The sequence below is a fragment of the Trichoderma harzianum genome, assembly GCF_003025095.1.
Source record: "Trichoderma harzianum CBS 226.95 unplaced genomic scaffold M431scaffold_4, whole genome shotgun sequence".
In the NCBI taxonomy this organism is placed as follows: Eukaryota; Fungi; Ascomycota; class Sordariomycetes; order Hypocreales; family Hypocreaceae; genus Trichoderma; species Trichoderma harzianum.
The window spans coordinates 1,196,325-1,212,146 of record NW_020209252.1 but is presented as its reverse complement, the minus strand read 5'-3'; the positions used below and the strand labels follow the sequence as shown (position 1 = coordinate 1,212,146).

The following is a 15,822-nucleotide window of genomic DNA, read 5'->3' as shown; positions in this document are numbered from 1 at the left end:
GCGACCTCCATAAGCGCCCTTCAATTCCCCTTTTCGTAAAGTCAAATCATACATCATGGCGAAGACGGAGATGAACAGAGGAAGGGGAAAAAGGGAAAAAGACAAAGAACAGGCTTTTCCGCTAACGGGACTGAGATTTTCCAAGACCAGGCAGGAGAGACAGAGAGGGAGGAGGGTGAATCATGAGACGGAACAAAAAACAAGCGTAAAACGCAACAGGAGACTAGAAAGGCAAATATGAACAAATTTTTTCTTCTTAAACAAACCAAAACACATAAAATAACAGACAAAGCAAGTAGTAAATCAAACAAACCATTCAGCCTAGCCAGTCAATCAGTCAAACGTGTCCATCTTCAAAGCCCAAAGAGTATAAACGATTTCATCTCCAAGCAAAAACCCGATTCCCTAGCATACATATTTCACTCGTCGTCATCATCATCCACGTCCATGTCCGAAGTTTCCTTGGGTGGCCGCCCGCGAGTAGGTCGCGTCGCTCGCTTCGCCTTGGCCTTAACGGCCGGTGATTTCCCCTTACCCCTGGATGCGGCCGGCTTCTTTCCGTTGCTCCTGGGCTGCTCGGGCTCGGGCTCTGATTCCTCGTCCTCTTCCTCGGCAGCCTCTTCTGCTTCGGCCTGGGGCTCGGCGTTTTCCGACTCGGAGCCATCGTTGTCATCTTCATTGCCGCTTTCCTCTTGCTCAGATGCATCCTCATCATCCTCGTCATCATCGTTGCCGTAATCCCATTCCGCGACTCCCTCCAACATTTCTTCTTCATCCTCCTCGTCCCCGCGCTCCGCATAAGTTGAGATGGCGTGAGAACGGCCGCTACGGCGTCGTTCACCTTCTGGCACAGAAGGAGCAGCTTTCTTGGCCTTGATAGCTGCCTTGGGCCTTGCAGATTTCTTGCCAGGAGCCTTGGCTGTCTTCGTCTTTGGGCCTGGTTTTTCTCGGATAACAGTCTTCAGCTGAGTTTTGGATCTCTTCGCTGGATGGTCTACTGCTTCATGTATCGACTTTCGCTTCTGGAGAACAGAGTTAGAAATCAATCGGTAACTCAAATAGACGAGAAGAACTATAACCATACCTTTTTGCGGTCCATTGCCCGAATCAAATCATCCAGTTTCTCGTCCAGTTCGTCCGGAATATACTGCTTCTTTGCAATATGTTGTGCAACTTCGCTAGATGGAAGAGCAGTGTACAGCCCTGTAGGCAAACCGACCTTGCCCGGCCAAGCCTGAAAGCTCCAATTCTTCCTCTCCTGAAACCTGCGGACTAATGTTTGAGCGAGGTCGCTCAATACATAAAGATTCTCACTCTTCTCTGGGTCGACACCGTCGCGCGTTTGCTTGACTCTCTCAGCATACTTGTAGATTAATGATATATTCTGCTCAGTAGCAACTGCGCCCAGATAGAAGAGGAAGTAATTTGCAAAATCCACCAGGTCAGCTGGGTCCGGGCTATAGTCAGGGTGATGAGCCAACAAAGGGATAAGTCTTCCCATGAGAGCCTCCATGATTTGCTGGTTGTTATCGGCGTAGTATCGAGAGCGTGACCGCAACCACGTCTCCACACGATTCTTGAGGTCCGGGAAAGGTTCGAATGCTGTGAGAAAGAGGATGGTAAGGAAGCGCGCGCGCAGCTTCCCCCGAGTGAGATAGTTTTGCAGCTTATCCATAAAGCGACGGCGCACCTGGAGCTCAGTGTCCTGAACAAGCTCTGCAAGCTTGTTGAAGCTTGCAGGGTCGAATTGGTCATCATATTTCTTGACCGTGCAGAGTTTCAGGATCATGAGACCGGCCATCAACCTGAGACGCTTCTTGTGGTGTTTGGGCGTGTCTTTGACTTTGGAAAACTCACCCTCCGCGACAACAAATGTTTTGAGGAGTTTGAAGATAGGCTTGATACGCTCCTCTGCGTCGGCATCTGTTGATGTAGCGAGAGCTTGGTTGACGAGAATTCGCAGGGAAAGACACTTCGCATGAAGTTCTTCATCCATGTCGGCATCATCGACCCAGGATGGATCTTTCGGCGTGGCTTCGGTCCGTACCTCACGTAGAATCTTCTTTATAGTCATATCGTTGATTGCTTGGTCCGAATCCATGGTAACGGTCGGTGCCAAGCGCTCTAGCTGACTGATGGTGGCCAGCTTGTTGAGGAAATGGGGCGCTTCGTACTTCCAGTTTGCCATCGCCTTACGCAAGAGGGTCGTGGCCGTCACTTTGCTCTTGTCATCGTTTTTCGCAAGAAGGACGTTGATGGCGTACTTTGACGTTTTGATGGGTACCCCGTAGAGAGCGTAATTCATAAGAGTCTGCGTGAAGCTCTTGTCAAAGGTGATATCACCCGGATATCTCTTTGCGTAAGATGAATAGGCTTTGAGAATGTCGCCGATGGCAGCATCCTGAGACTTGCTGGTCTCCGTTGGCGCCTTTAGAATAAGTTCTTTTCGCAGTTCCTCTGCATGGGCTTTGAAAATATCGGGATTGCGTTGAGATATGTCATTGAGCACCTGATGTGCTACAGTAGCGAAGCCGTTCTTATCACTCTTGGAGTAGTCCATGATGGTTGCCAGGTGGCTTCGGTTGAACATGAGGCAGCTTGACCGATACAGCAAGGGAATGATTGTATCTAGAGAACCGGCGGCAGAGGTCGCTGATATTTTCGTAATCAGCTCCGCAATGGCTCGTCTCACGGTCTTGAAGTCGCTTTCGGACTCTATCGCATACTTGACGAGTTGGTAGCTGCGACGCTCGTTGAGCTTGACAAATTTTTGAAGGTCCGCGCGAACCTTTAATGGGTCGGGAAAGTAGGCACCGAGCCATTGCATTGTTTTGGAGAGACCAGCCTTGACCTTTTCCTCATTCGCTTCAATAACGCCGCCATTGTACGCCTCGCATTGCTGAATGAAGATCTCAACACCCTTGGCAAACTGAGGCTGGCGGGCTTGCATGGCAAAGAAGGCCTTCTGTGCTGCGCTGTCCAGGGACTTGAGCATCAGCAGAATTCTTTCGGCTCTTATCTTATCCTGATCTGCTTGGCCAACCGCAGCTTTTCCTTGTGAGGACGCAGCCGCGGTCTTGGCACCTTTACCCTTGATGAGAGGATATTTCAGGGGAATTAGACACTCAAACATGACACGGTCGAGGAGAACATTGAGGTCGGGATCGTTGGCGTAGAAAGCATTGATAATGCGTGACGGAACGCCTGAGAGACAAGCGACAACAGCTTCCTGTCCATCTGCAATCTCTCCAGCTCCGACTGCCCAAAGCTTGCCCAGTAGAACCATTGCTTCTACACGCACTGCCGGTTTTCTGTCTCGACATCGGTCTGCTAGACTGGCAAAGACTGAGCCCTCTTTCTCAACACCACCAATGATGCCAAGTTTGAGGACAATGTCTCGGAACTCGAATAGCTCAATTGCCTTGACAGCTGCTAAACGAACCTTTTCTTCGCTATCATTTAGCTTGTCAACCAACGCCCTTACCAGCTCGCTCTCCTCTTGGCTGCTAAGTCCAATTCCACCGGCAGAAGTACACAGAATGTAACCAACAGCAGTTACCCAGGCAGTCCGGATAGTACCTGTCTTGTCGTTTTTTCTACCGACAAAGTTGCGGTAAGTTGCCGCATGTGTCTGGGCGAAGGACTGCGGAGAATATGGCTTGGTGAGAACATTGGCTTCGGCTACTGCTGGACTATCATCCATCAGCTTGATTGGAGGGTATGCGGCAGGATCAAGAGCAGGAGGCTGCGGTGGGCCTGCGGCTCCAATACCGGAGATCATGTCACCAAAGGTCTCCGTGGCTATGAGCCGCAGGTGTACGTTATCGGCGGACAATTCGGCATCTAGCTGAGGAATGACGTTTTGAAGTACAGCAGGTGCTGCTCGCCAAAGTTCTCGAATTAGAAGATGAGCCTGGCGAAGACTCTTCAAATCCGCTTCTGAGGGTCCTGCATGGGCATCTTCTTCATCCGAGTCGTCTCCATGGCGGGCACCTCCTGCCGTTGCAAATCCAGAGGCATTGAGGATCACGTCGCTGAAATACTGACTAACATAACGTGCCATTTTGTCTGCACATCCATTACAGATAGCCTTGGCCATGACATAGGCCGCTGGCTCTGTCTTGAGAAGGAGCGTCGATTGCTTGCCGTTTTGCTCTTTACTTCGGTTACCACCACCAGGGGGAGCAGCTCGCAAAAACTGACTGATGATGGCGTCGATGACACTCGCTGGAACGCTGCCGGGAGACTCGTCAATCAGTTGGATTAGCATTTCCGTCAAGTGAATTTCGACATCTTTTGCAACCTGCTCCTCAGCTGGTGCCTTGGCGTTTGCTGAAACTCCATCAAAGGTTGAATTGAACAGACGCAGCAACAGGTCATCGGCTCCATGAATTTCTGATAGCAGTAGAATGCTCTTGACGTCAGTCAGAGACATGAGAACGTATTTGTGTTGGCTGTTGTATGGATTCGTGGGATCTTGGAGGCTGGGCAGAATATCCTTGATGAATAGACCATACATCATCTACACAAGATCGATTAGCAAAGAAAGATGAGCAAGACATCGAAGCTAATTTTGCCCACCTTGAGCTGGTCATCCGTGAACGGGGCATCTGGGACAAACAACCGTAGGATATCCACCAAACAGCAGGCAGTGTAGGCCTTGACTCCTCTATCCTTATGCTGCAGCAGATTGCGATGCGCCAGCTGGGCAGCAACATCCCTGAGCGAGCTCAGATCGACCTCGCCCTGCTCAAATTCTGCCAGCTCCTTGGACAGCTTCTCCAGGCGAGTCAGCAGAGTGCCGCTGGGGATTGGCTTTGCAGGCCGCCATGATAGCTCCTCGTTAAACCGTAGACTGCCGTGCTCTCCTTCGTAGCCGCCTTCAGCTTCTTGCGATTCTGCCTCCGGCTCGTGCTCGGGCTCAGATTCCACCTCAGCAGCGTCCGAGTTTGCCTCTTGAAGCTCCTCCGGCGCGTGAGACTTTTCCTCCACTGGCGCAGGCGCCGACCGTTTCCTCGTGGACTGTCGAACCATGATTGCGCGGGCACAGAGATGGCGATGCGTTGCTATCGAAAGGCGGCGAACAAACTATCCCGAGGTCCGCTTGATTGGCTGGTCGCGAAGTCGATCGTCTTGCTGCGCGCGGGTCACAGCATCGCACAGTTGGAACACGCTTGATTTGGCGGAGCGAGGAGCAGCTCCCTAGCTCGAGAAGTCGACGACCGGTCTCGGCAGATTTTTTTGCTAATTTTTTATGCACCGCGGGATTGGCGTGAGAGGATGATGCATAAGATGGCGATGTCCGAAGCAACAAGTTTAGAGGGGAGCTCCAGTGCTGGGTTACGCGACGCGATGGGGGAAGATGTTCCGGAGTGGCCCCGCGTCAGTTAGTTGGGTAATTGCTGTGATACGGACAAATACCTGAGTTTATGTGGGTTACTCATACAAAAGGTAGGTACCTTTTTTGCGCAATGCTGTAATTTCTACTCCGTTCGTTTTGCATTGTTTATTATGCCCGGGTAAATTAACTGCTACCACTGGTTCATGGCATCGGCCTGTTTCACCATTAGGCTGTTCCTAAGAGAAACTGAGCTTCGTCATGAAAAGACCCGATCTGGCTGCGTGTTTGAAAAGAAGAACTCGTCAGGCAAAAAATTGACAACGGGTGTAGAGCGCTGAGGGCTCAACAGCCCCTATTTTTCTAGTAAGGAGCAAGATGCTCACCACTGTGATGACGATGCTGTGCAGCGTGATGCGGGTTTCAGCCATTTTTGAATCATGCCTTGAGTCGTTCCACATAGTAATGTCAAAGTACCACTGAAATCTACTTGCGGATGCGAAAATGACATCTGACTTCCAGGGTACTCCTTTGTGGAGAGAGTTTGGTGATAGTCTCCTGACCTCGTCGATACTTTGGGAGAAGATGCCAACATCTTGGTATACACATATCAATTCTTCCAGGTGGTAGAGCTGTTAGAGAATGGCTTTTGAGCCCAATCCTTTTAATGTATCATCCGTGCCAGTATACTCATGGAGACTGGCTTGACTGGTGTATACTCAGATTAGGGCTGCAAGGAGAAACGGCTGGCTGTAGCAAGTGTCACGTTTGTGCGGCTTTCTTGTGGTGATATTTAATTGTTTAGTACATATTCGACTCTGCTTGTAATTGCCTAGTACTACGTCGCCTCTGACCGGCAGTCTTGTACTTAGCGGGTCTCACAAACTGCCCGTACGATGTTTGTTTCATGATTCGGATATTCACATAGGGCCGTGGTTCTGGGACGGTATTGCTGGACTCTGGCGGAGGCTGTTGTATAGATGGCTTTGCGTATACTGAATACATGCTCAATTTCAAACTCAGGATAGCCCTTTGGCAATATTGCACTGTTGTTATCGCCAGAAGCGGACTTTGGTCATTCTCAACACCAGAGTAACGGGGCCTGCCACGGGACATGTAATCTCCATTCGTGTTCCTTCTCCAACTTTCACATCAATATAGTACATATTTACCAAAATATCTCTCCAGAATTTCCCCCTAACACATTCGTTTAGCAAATAAGTCCTCAGTTGCGATAACTTCACCAACCATACTGCCCTTGGCCTTTACACGGCAAACCCCTTGGATGTGAAAGCTTCATGTCTAGTGCGAATATCTTAATGCTTAAGTGATTTGAATCTCATCTATGTGCATACTACCTCTAGATATCTACCTAGTATCTAGAGGTACTGTGTATGTGGGCAATCACTTGTTGCCAGTGCCAGTGCCAGTGCCAAGTCGCCAGCTTGCCGGTCCGGTATCAGCCTCCTCAAACTCCATCCGCCAGCTGCCTAGATAAACAAACCCTGCAAAACCGAGAACGCGTGCCTCGCGTTTTCCTCTCTCTCTTAAAGTTGTTTGCTGTGCCATTCACTGCAACGTAAAAAAGCAAACGAGAGAACCCTCGACTTCTCCCCCTCTTCCACCACTTCTTCCTGCTTCCTTCACCTGCACCCAACACACTCGTTCGTTTTCTACCCACAACCGCATCCAATTCACCAACGCTCTCTACCGATATCGTCTGTATTCAAACACTTTCATTCTTTGCAAAGCTTTTGAAGCTTCTCTGCGCCTTCGGTTTGGTATGAAACCCACCCACCTTTCCCTTCCCTCCCGTTGTGCCATCGTCACTCCTGTACCACTCCGAATAACTCTTCCCGACAAACTTCCACCACAAACCCGCTGTGCACAAGTCCCTCGCTAATAAATATTTCTAGTCTCGTAATCCTGGTCACAGAATACCGCAGAAGTAATCTCCAAGTAGGTCGCTTCAGCCTCCATGTCTTATCTAGGCAAAACTGACATTTTCTCGACAGTGGCCAACATGAAGCTCACGAAGGACTCTGAGAGCGGCGTTGCGCCTCAGAAGAAGATGACTACCATCCAAAAGTTCAAGGAGTATTTCCTCGACTTCAAGATTGTCACGGGTGCTGCTATGGCCATTTGCATGCTGTCTGCAGTTTTTGCGGTTACCATCCTCGCGGCTCACTGTGGTATGATGCCAGTTTTTTTTTCTTAACCTAATGCTGAACCGTTCTGACTGATGAAGCTGGCCTAGAGAAATTGTACCAGGGAGGTCTTGCTGTTGTGGCTGGAGAGGTTCTTCCCAATGTCAACCAGAAGCTCGACCGTCGTGGTGTGGATTGCAACGAAACCGAGCTGGCCATGTCTGTTGCCTCTGCTCAGGTTGTCACCTACGTTCTTGACGATGGCTCACTCGCTGTTGTGACTCAGGAACCTCGATCCAACCCAACGATTTCTGTCACTAGCATTCCCATCTCGTGAGTAATGCAAATGCCACCTATCTGAACGAGAACTTCTTCTAATATCTCTGATGCAGCACTCAAACGGCGACCTCAACCATCTACACTGTCATCACTCCGTCTCAGCCGGCTGTTGTCACCGAAACCAAAACCATGACCACGTCCATCCTCACTTCAGAGGCTCCCGTGTGCTCGGCCAACACCACAGTCACCGTGACCATCACCGTTGTGCCCACTCCCAACAACGCCTGGGCTTCCAGCTCCGTCCTCGGCGATGTTACTGTGACGGCTGGTGCGTCGACAGTCACCAACGTCAACACTGATGTCTCCTATACCAGTGGACTTCCAGATGCCACCATCTCTGGAAACCCGTCGACTGTCACTGACGTTGATGTTTCTGTTACTGGCCTCCCTGATGTGACTATCTCTGGAAACCCAGCCACCGTAACTAATGTCCTTACCGACGTATCTCTCACCAGCGGTCTCCCGGATGCGACTGTCTCTGGCAATCCGTCGACCATTACGGCGTTTCAGACTAGTTACTCGCAGCCTGCAGAACCCGTCACCTCGTTCGTCACAGTCGTCATCTCTGATCTCTGGAGTTCTTCGGTAACCAGCTCAACCCCCACGGATCTGGTGACTGTCACTGCCATCTCCACCATCAAGACAACTGTCACCACCATCGATGTTGCCCCGTCTCCCATCATTGTCACTGTCACAAACGCTTACTCGGAGCCCGCGAAGAGCACCTCAACCGACTTCGCAGACAGCTCCAAAGATGGCTTTCAGACATCCCGTCAGAGCACCCTGACGAAGACTGTCACGGCGACAAATGGCCAGCTGGAGACCACCACTACGACCGTCTTCATACCGCCTGTCTTCACCAGCTACAATGGCACTGCGAGCAGCATGCCCAGTGGCACCGCAACGAGTGTCATTATGCCTACCATCCCCGTTGTTGTCTCCAGCAGCAACAAGGGTATGGAGCCACGCAGTCACTCTGTTTGTTTCCTCATCGTGGTGATTGTAGCCGGCATGTCTATGCTGTAAGAGCATCGGTTTGGTAGATTCTCCTCGAGGTAATCTTTGGACATTGCTCCATGGTAGGATGGCCATATAAGGGGTTGATTTGATTCTTTTTCTTTCTCTTTTTCCGGTCTTTCTTTTTCAAGTTAGGGCATCACATCTAGGGTTTGCAGGGAACTGGATGAAATATGGTCGGCTGGCCAACAAACTGGGAACAATCGCTTTGTTTAATAAGAATCAGGACACAACAGTTGCTTACAGTTAGGAATGGGAAATCAAGTAACTCTGCAATTTGACGACAACGTAGCAAAGTGATTCACTACTTGCTTGGTAAACTGTATGAAGCCCTGTACCGAGATCCTATAGACTCAAGGAGAAGCAATATTTCTTCCACAACGAAAAATTCTTGTCCAGACGCCCCAAAACAACTACTCCCATGACGCCGATATCCCATATCTTATCCTACCTAGCCATTGGCGGCACTACCAATTATTTTAATCGAAGTATACCCATGTATATATTCATCTCCCTTCTCTTCAGCTTGGCCCATTGACTCAAATTATATCAAGCTTCCACGCAGACAATCAGAGCCTTCCAGAGTATCCATGCCTCTAGCGTGGCGGGCGCGGACCTTCACGTGCTGCCCTGGCCTTCCAATTATCTCTGATATGACCGGCGGCGTCAGAGAGATCCTTTACCGAAACACGATCTTTGATACTCTCCAGGACACTTGTGACTGTGCTCGTGTGATTTGCCTCCTTTTTATCATCTCTGAAGCGGAGAAGACGCCATCTCCTTTGTTCGTCCTGATTACACTCGACTATGCGATCGTTCAAGGGGTCATTCAAGCCTTTCAACGTTTCCCATTCCTCTTCGGTGATGTAAAGGTCGTCAAATCGTTCGTATTTTTCCGGACCGTCACCCTTGTAAACAAATAATTCTGCTTTGGGCACACTGTCATAATCGACAAACGGTTCAGTAATACCTTCCTTGCGCTCCCATTCGTCGGGCTCGACGGTGGGGAAAGTGAGTTTGAGACGAAGGTCAATCGTGTTTTCTTCCGGAGGCTTCCATTTAAGAATATGGGGGTCAGTGCCGTGCTTATAAGCCGTGTTCCGGCACGTGAAGATGAGACCATCATTGCCGTGCTTTAGGTTCGGAAGAATCTGTTTGAACATCATATCGATACCATAGCCGAGCTGGAAGGGCTTCATCTCCATAATGAATGGCTGGTACTGCAATTCGTCTGGAAAGTCCTTGAACAGCTTCTTGTATGGCGTATATAGCCGTTCTCTGAAATAGGCCAGCCTTTTATCAAGAGACCGATCCATAAGCTTGTTGCCATCCATCACAAGGCAGTCAAAGACGAGAAATCGAGCTTCCTTGTCCCCATTGGGCAGACTATCCCAGACCAGTTCGCCGTCGACGAGTGTTGCCGTGTGAAAGGCGCTGACGTCATTCTCGCGAGGGAAATGTAGGCTCTTATTGGTGATGAACCAGTAATCGTTCTTGCGGTCAATCAAGTAATGGGCTTCCCCTCCGTTTTCGTCTTCGGTCAAGTAGAGGAGATAGCGAATTCCATCGGACTTTTCGCATACATAGTAACTGGCAGTTAAACGTACATTAGTCGATATGCGCAAACATCCCAGTTTCTTTTCGCTTTAGCCATACTCTTGCCTGGTCAATTCGTCCAGATGTTGTCTGGCAAAACTGACGGGTTGGGCGCCGGGGAAGCTGGTTTGTTGTCTACCAAGCAGCTCGGCAACCTCTCTGCGCATGGCATGTATGAGCTGCCCTTCGGCTTTAATGCCAGGCTCTTCAATGGACCCTATTGGCCCATCTGGTTTGTTGTTGGGCTCCATTGCTTGCCTGCCTTCTCAGCCTCTTTCGATGAGCGCGTCGATGACCTGTCGTATGAATATTGCCAAGGGGAGGGCAAAGGAGGATTATTCGGTTAAAATGATAGATCGTTAAAATTGCCACACACCCTCAGCCTCATGGAGCATTGAAGCGCACCTGAGGCCGGACAGCTCAAGAGCGTCGGGGTTGGCGTGATAATATCTGGTAGATAGTAAGTTGGAGCTGGGAAGAGCTGCAGCGCGCGCCGTCTTCCTAAGACGGCCTCTGGCTTATCGATAAAGGGGTGAGCAGATGCCCATGCGAATAAGCCGCCCACGTAATACTGCCGCGGCTGCACGCTACTATTATTCTATGGCAAAGGTTCAAATGACAAAAGAGGGATGATTTTTTTCGTATTTGCAGAAGTTTAAATGCGTTTGTATAGGTAGAGTTAATAGATTTGATCCCATACTACTAGTAGGTACTTGTTTGTGGCTTAGTCTCCATGCAGGAGAGCGACCTATTCTAGGACCTGAATAGGTCTACTAGGAGGCAGTTATTCCGTTGAATGGGGTCAATGCTCTTGCAAACAAACTCTCTATATTGACAAGATTAATGCTATCTAGATATAACGCGTCGTAACATTGTTTCACACATATATTATTCAGAGTAAATTAATACGATTCAAGTCGCTCTTGAATGGCGCGCATAGCGCCCAATAGTAACAACACGACGGCAACATTTCAGATGACGAGTCTATCTCCCCAACTTTCCCTCATATTAGCAATATTCCCGACATGAATAACCGTCTGGACACGCTAGTTTTCATCTATTTTGTCGACCTCTGCCCGAGCCTCCTCCCACTGCTGCTTGCTCTTGCGTGCCCACTCAATCTGGCTTCTGGCATACGCCAACTGTAGCGATTGTTAGCATCAAAGTCCTCAAGAATTGTCGTTGGCTGTGCAGTGATTTAAGCTTCTGCTGTGGCTTACGTACCATGTATCTTCGCAAATCATCTTCCTTATCCTTCTGGAACCGTTTCAAATCATCCAATACGCTTGCGCTGGCCTCCTTGACATCCCTCTCAGAAGCTACCTGGGCTTGCTCCAGCTGACCAATAGACTCGCGTGTCTTTCCGATCGTATCTCTGCGAGTTCGTTCAGGATCCACGTCCACAACACCTTGGACTGCATGACGGATCGGACCAAAAATCTTGTTTGTTATGGAGTTTGTACTGGGCATCTTTCTGTGCGTGTTGCTCGCACTTCTCTCGGGAAGGCCTTGGCTTGCAGACGGGGGTACTGATGGGAAGTCACCGTGCGTGGGAGGGAAATCAGAATCTATAGATTCAGTGTCTTCTTGGCTTCCATCGCGGCGGTGCTGAGTAGGAGGCTCCCTCATGCTTGCTGATCGTTTGGGTGGGGGTGATATTTGCTGGCTGTTGGAAAGGTACTGTTCGATGCGTCGCGCTTCTGCTTCACTGCGCTCCAGCTGGTCCAAAAGAGCCCTCTTTTTGTTGAGCTCATCAGTTGTCATGTCCTGTTGCACGCGCTTGAGAACTCTATACCGCAAGACGCTTCTAACCACTCCCGCAAACTGGGCATTTTCTCTCATTGGTTCTGCGAAACTTGCCCCCAAAGTCCCTGAAAGCTCCTCGGTTGCAATGTATGATGCATCAGCGGCCTGGCCTATCCGTTCGATGGCTGGTCCCAGGGAGGGGGCTTGTTCCGAAAGGGCAAAAGCATTGTATCTTGATCCTAACTCGCACAGATCGGCCGCAAGAGAAGACAAGTGACTGAGAGTTCGACGGTTAACTTTCTCCATAGGGCCAGTCAGAAGTTGCTCTAGCTCTTTAATCGAAGCTTCATAAGAGATAAAATACGGATCAAGCTCTAATTCGCTGAGCTTGGATGCATCTGTTGGGAAGCGTTCGATCGCATGCGCTGCGCCTTGAATGACAGAGGCGCTCAGGTCCTGGCCGGTACCGGACGAGGCCTTGAGTTTTGATGAGCTGGAGGGAATTGGAAGAAAGTTGTGCGCTGGGGTTGGATTCGCGGTGTCTAATGGAGGTGCCTTGAGAACAGACTTGGGAATGGAAGCAACAGGGTGGGCATGTAAGACCTCGCTCTACCGTAACGTTAGCAACAGACGAGACGTCATATTTATATCGGGAAAAAAGGGAGCGCATTACCCAGCTTGAGTTTGGGTCGAGAAATCTCCACCAGACTCCGTCCTCCCTGACGGCGTCCATTCGACGGCAGCGGTTCAAGAAGACCATCAGCATGCGCTTTCGTAAATCAATGATTTGCTGATCCTGTTTTGCACTCGTGGGATTCGCGGCATAGTCGGCCATGGTATGCTTTTCCGGAATGGGAGGGATGACAAGGGTCGGATGAAGACGGGTCAAGGCATCTCTCAGCGAGGCAAACTCAGAGTAACGGCGACGAACTTCTAGATCCTAGATATGGTGGTCAGAAAGACAACAGCACAGAGTAAGCGAGCGCGACGCACCCCAGTTTTAATGGTATACACAATGTATCTCCCTCCGCTCTCCACGCTTTTGCCCGCATCTGTGATCATAATGGGCATGTTGGGGTTTTCATAGAGGATCTGTTCAATGCGGCTGTTGTATCCGCCTGGCTTCCGCCGTGGGGGAGTGTCCTCCCTGAGGACATCTTCCTCGTCGATCTGCCCAACGCCATGGCTGAAGGGCGGACGAGGTGATTGAGCATCGTCGCTCCCAGTTGACGGGGTATGGGAAGCCTCGAAAACTCCATCTACAGCGTTCAGTTCGTGTTAGTTTTACCCTGTGTCTAGCCGCGCCCGGTCGTTGACTCGCTCTTGAGCAGGCGACCCAGCAGCGCTCCGAGCGACGAGGTGCAATGGACTTACAGTCTCTGGAAGTCGGCGAGCTCGGGATTGCCGACGATGATGTCTGCGAATCCCGGCGATCGAAGCTTGATCCGTAAGGATTATTGTCCTCGTCGTTCCACATGATGGCGGCGCTCTCGACAGAGGTCTGTGTATGTGCGGATATGGCTCTTTGGAGTCTGCGCGGCGAAGACAAACACCAGAACTATGCTCTGGACCGTCGTGAGCTCTGGGGCAACTGTGGCGCGGGGCGGAGTCGGTTAAGCCGCAGTGACGTGGGGTCGAGATCAGGGAATGTGCAGGAAAAGCGCCTTGAAGGCTGTCGCCATTCTCTGGGGAACACGCTGCAAGAGGTTGTCAAGGGAGAGCATCCAAGGCTTCGACGACGATTGCAGGCAGAAGCGGAGAGACAGTCTGGCGAAGCTCCGGTGGTTTCTGAGGTTAAAAAGAAGCCCTGCCACCTTGATGACGATACTCCGCGCACGGACCACCTACATCACCAGGCACTGCAACGAACCTGTTCTTGGATGTACCTCGCCTCGTACTCCATGCTGTTCATGTTCCGCATTCAACCCTGCGGCAAATCCCTGCATCCAACATGCAGGTGCCGACACTTCGTTTCCACATTGGCTTTCATTGCCTAGAGAACCGTATCGTGAAACGGAACTTTATATTTTCTATTTTCATGAATGCAAGATACATATATACCTAGGAAACCAAGACCAAGCGCCTATTAGGTTCTGTATAGGCCGTGCGCCGTTTTATCTTCGTCTTCAGCGCGGACATCGCTGGCACCAACACTCCATACCATGTCGCAGCTTGACGAATCTCCTTAGACACCTTTGCATGCCTATTCGCATCGCATTCTCTTAGGCAAGCATGAGAATGGACTGCTTAATTTATAGTAAAACATCATTACTTATTCCGGCATTAGTCACTGTCTACAAAATGAAATCTCATCTCCAGCCATGCTGCCACCGGTTGTGCAGGAGTATCCAGACATGTCAACTCTTCAAACGATCTGGAAATGTATCATGATGTCTTGCAGAATTGCAACTAAAGCCAAAAGACTCAATATATTTCAGTACTAAGCTAAATTAACTTCATAGTCCTTGCAGTCATGCTGACTACAATGAACTGTGATAGTGATGTCAAATAACCTAACGCTCATGCACGCTATGAAGAAGGCTCTACTCTCATCTCCTTATGCGAACGGGGCTGATTGTTCTCACTGAGAGGCATCTCATAGTCGTCACTATGAACCGTAGCGATATCACTCCGGATGGACAGCATGGAATCGTTGGAAGTATCCAGATTGCACACCATAGATGAAGTGTCATCTTGCTCTTCGGGTGACCTTTCTGATTCTCTGGCTTCCTTACGGTCCATAGTTTGCACTGCATGATTATCGAAGTTCGGACATGAGGCTGAATGGCGGATATTGATATGTGTGGGCGGTAAAGGCTCCAAGGGCTCTGGGGATGGAGAGCTTGCCACAGTAGATGCCACTCCAACTGGTAAAGTAAAAGCCCTATACAACCTCTGCCACCACGTAGGATGACGCATTGGAGACTCATTACCCGAAGGCTGGACCTTTTCTTGTTGAGTTTCTTCTGCTTTTGGCGGCGAAGAGGCTACATCATCAGAAGGCTTGGGTCGAGGTGCTTCAGGTGGTCGAACTATCGGGGCTGGTAAATAAAGATGAGGATTTATGACGCCGGGTGGCTGAATTGTGAGGATTTGAGGCCTAGAGGAGAAGAAATAAATAGGGGTTTGCTGAGCAACTCCGTACTGCAGAACGGGAGCTGGTTGCACGAGGTGCGATACTGGTCTTGTAGGGCCGTTGGGGCTGCGATGAAGCTGTCTATTCCTTTGTCTGCGAGGGACATTGTGCAGCTTGGTTTGGTTGCCCATGATTCTCGCTCTCCCCATATAATACATCCAAACTATTGACAAGACGATAACGACGACGACGACGGAGAATATAATGCCAAAGTGTGTAGCTGAACTGAGGCAGTGCCATCCTAGGCAGGAGTCAGATCGGCGACGAAAGTAACCATGTCCTTTCCTCTCGAAAACTTGCATAACTGTAGCTGCAACGGGCGAGTTAAAATGTCGAAGCAATCAAGGATGTAATATGCTGTCTGCTAAGGATCGTTGTGGCTGATTCTCTTCATGGCATAGGCGGCACTGGAATGTAAACACTGGTGTTGAAGCAGGCAATTGCAGCGATTCTCTTAACTCAAGAAGGAACAGGGAATGAAAATGCCCAAGTTCATATCATGA

General features: G+C 49.9%; 6 protein-coding genes across 6 annotated transcripts; 2 read left to right on the top strand and 4 right to left on the bottom strand.

The window, feature by feature from the left end:
* Nucleotides 1-419: 419 nt before the first annotated feature.
* Nucleotides 420-5,034, bottom strand: M431DRAFT_80562 (hypothetical protein; the record flags this gene model as incomplete). Its single annotated transcript, XM_024922958.1, has 3 exons — nt 420-1,022; nt 1,085-4,522; nt 4,582-5,034. The coding sequence occupies 3 exons, from the start codon at nt 5,032-5,034 to the stop codon at nt 420-422; spliced, it is 4,494 nt and encodes a 1,497-aa protein (XP_024776305.1).
* Nucleotides 5,035-7,361: 2,327 nt separating this feature from the next.
* Nucleotides 7,362-8,850, top strand: M431DRAFT_3766 (hypothetical protein; the record flags this gene model as incomplete). Its single annotated transcript, XM_024914684.1, has 3 exons — nt 7,362-7,530; nt 7,596-7,818; nt 7,878-8,850. 3 exons carry the CDS (start codon nt 7,362-7,364, stop codon nt 8,848-8,850), a joined length of 1,365 nt encoding a protein of 454 aa, XP_024776304.1.
* A 293-nt stretch (nt 8,851-9,143) lies between these two features.
* On the bottom strand, nt 9,144-10,813 carry M431DRAFT_383010 (hypothetical protein). Its single transcript, XM_024914726.1, has 2 exons — nt 10,498-10,813; nt 9,144-10,431 (listed from the first exon to the last, which is right to left on the bottom strand). Exons 1-2 carry the CDS (start codon nt 10,686-10,688, stop codon nt 9,438-9,440), a joined length of 1,185 nt encoding a protein of 394 aa, XP_024776303.1. The 5' UTR covers nt 10,689-10,813; the 3' UTR covers nt 9,144-9,437.
* Nucleotides 10,814-11,483: 670 nt separating this feature from the next.
* Nucleotides 11,484-13,660, bottom strand: M431DRAFT_82162 (hypothetical protein; the record flags this gene model as incomplete). Its single annotated transcript, XM_024923126.1, has 5 exons — nt 11,484-11,579; nt 11,662-12,792; nt 12,857-13,123; nt 13,177-13,442; nt 13,558-13,660. The coding sequence occupies 5 exons, from the start codon at nt 13,658-13,660 to the stop codon at nt 11,484-11,486; spliced, it is 1,863 nt and encodes a 620-aa protein (XP_024776302.1).
* On the top strand, nt 13,637-14,669 carry M431DRAFT_383001 (hypothetical protein). Its single transcript, XM_024914725.1, has 2 exons — nt 13,637-14,409; nt 14,471-14,669. Exon 1 carries the CDS (start codon nt 13,831-13,833, stop codon nt 14,407-14,409), a length of 579 nt encoding a protein of 192 aa, XP_024776301.1. The 5' UTR covers nt 13,637-13,830; the 3' UTR covers nt 14,471-14,669.
* A 43-nt stretch (nt 14,670-14,712) lies between these two features.
* Nucleotides 14,713-15,621, bottom strand: M431DRAFT_80087 (hypothetical protein; the record flags this gene model as incomplete). Its single annotated transcript, XM_024922898.1, has 1 exon — nt 14,713-15,621. The coding sequence occupies one exon, from the start codon at nt 15,619-15,621 to the stop codon at nt 14,713-14,715; it is 909 nt and encodes a 302-aa protein (XP_024776300.1).
* Between the last annotated feature and the right edge of the window lie 201 nt (nt 15,622-15,822).

Excerpts from the sequence above, each read along its gene's own strand:
- M431DRAFT_383010 (XM_024914726.1), bottom strand. The coding sequence starts at position 10,688 with ATGGAGCCCAACAACAAACCAGATGGGCCAATAGGGTCCATTGAAGAG. Across the intron at positions 10,432-10,497 it reads GACGAATTGACCAGGCAAGA|TTACTATGTATGCGAAAAGT; the intron begins GTATGGCTAAAG and ends TTTAACTGCCAG.
- M431DRAFT_383001 (XM_024914725.1), top strand. The coding sequence starts at position 13,831 with ATGTGCAGGAAAAGCGCCTTGAAGGCTGTCGCCATTCTCTGGGGAACA.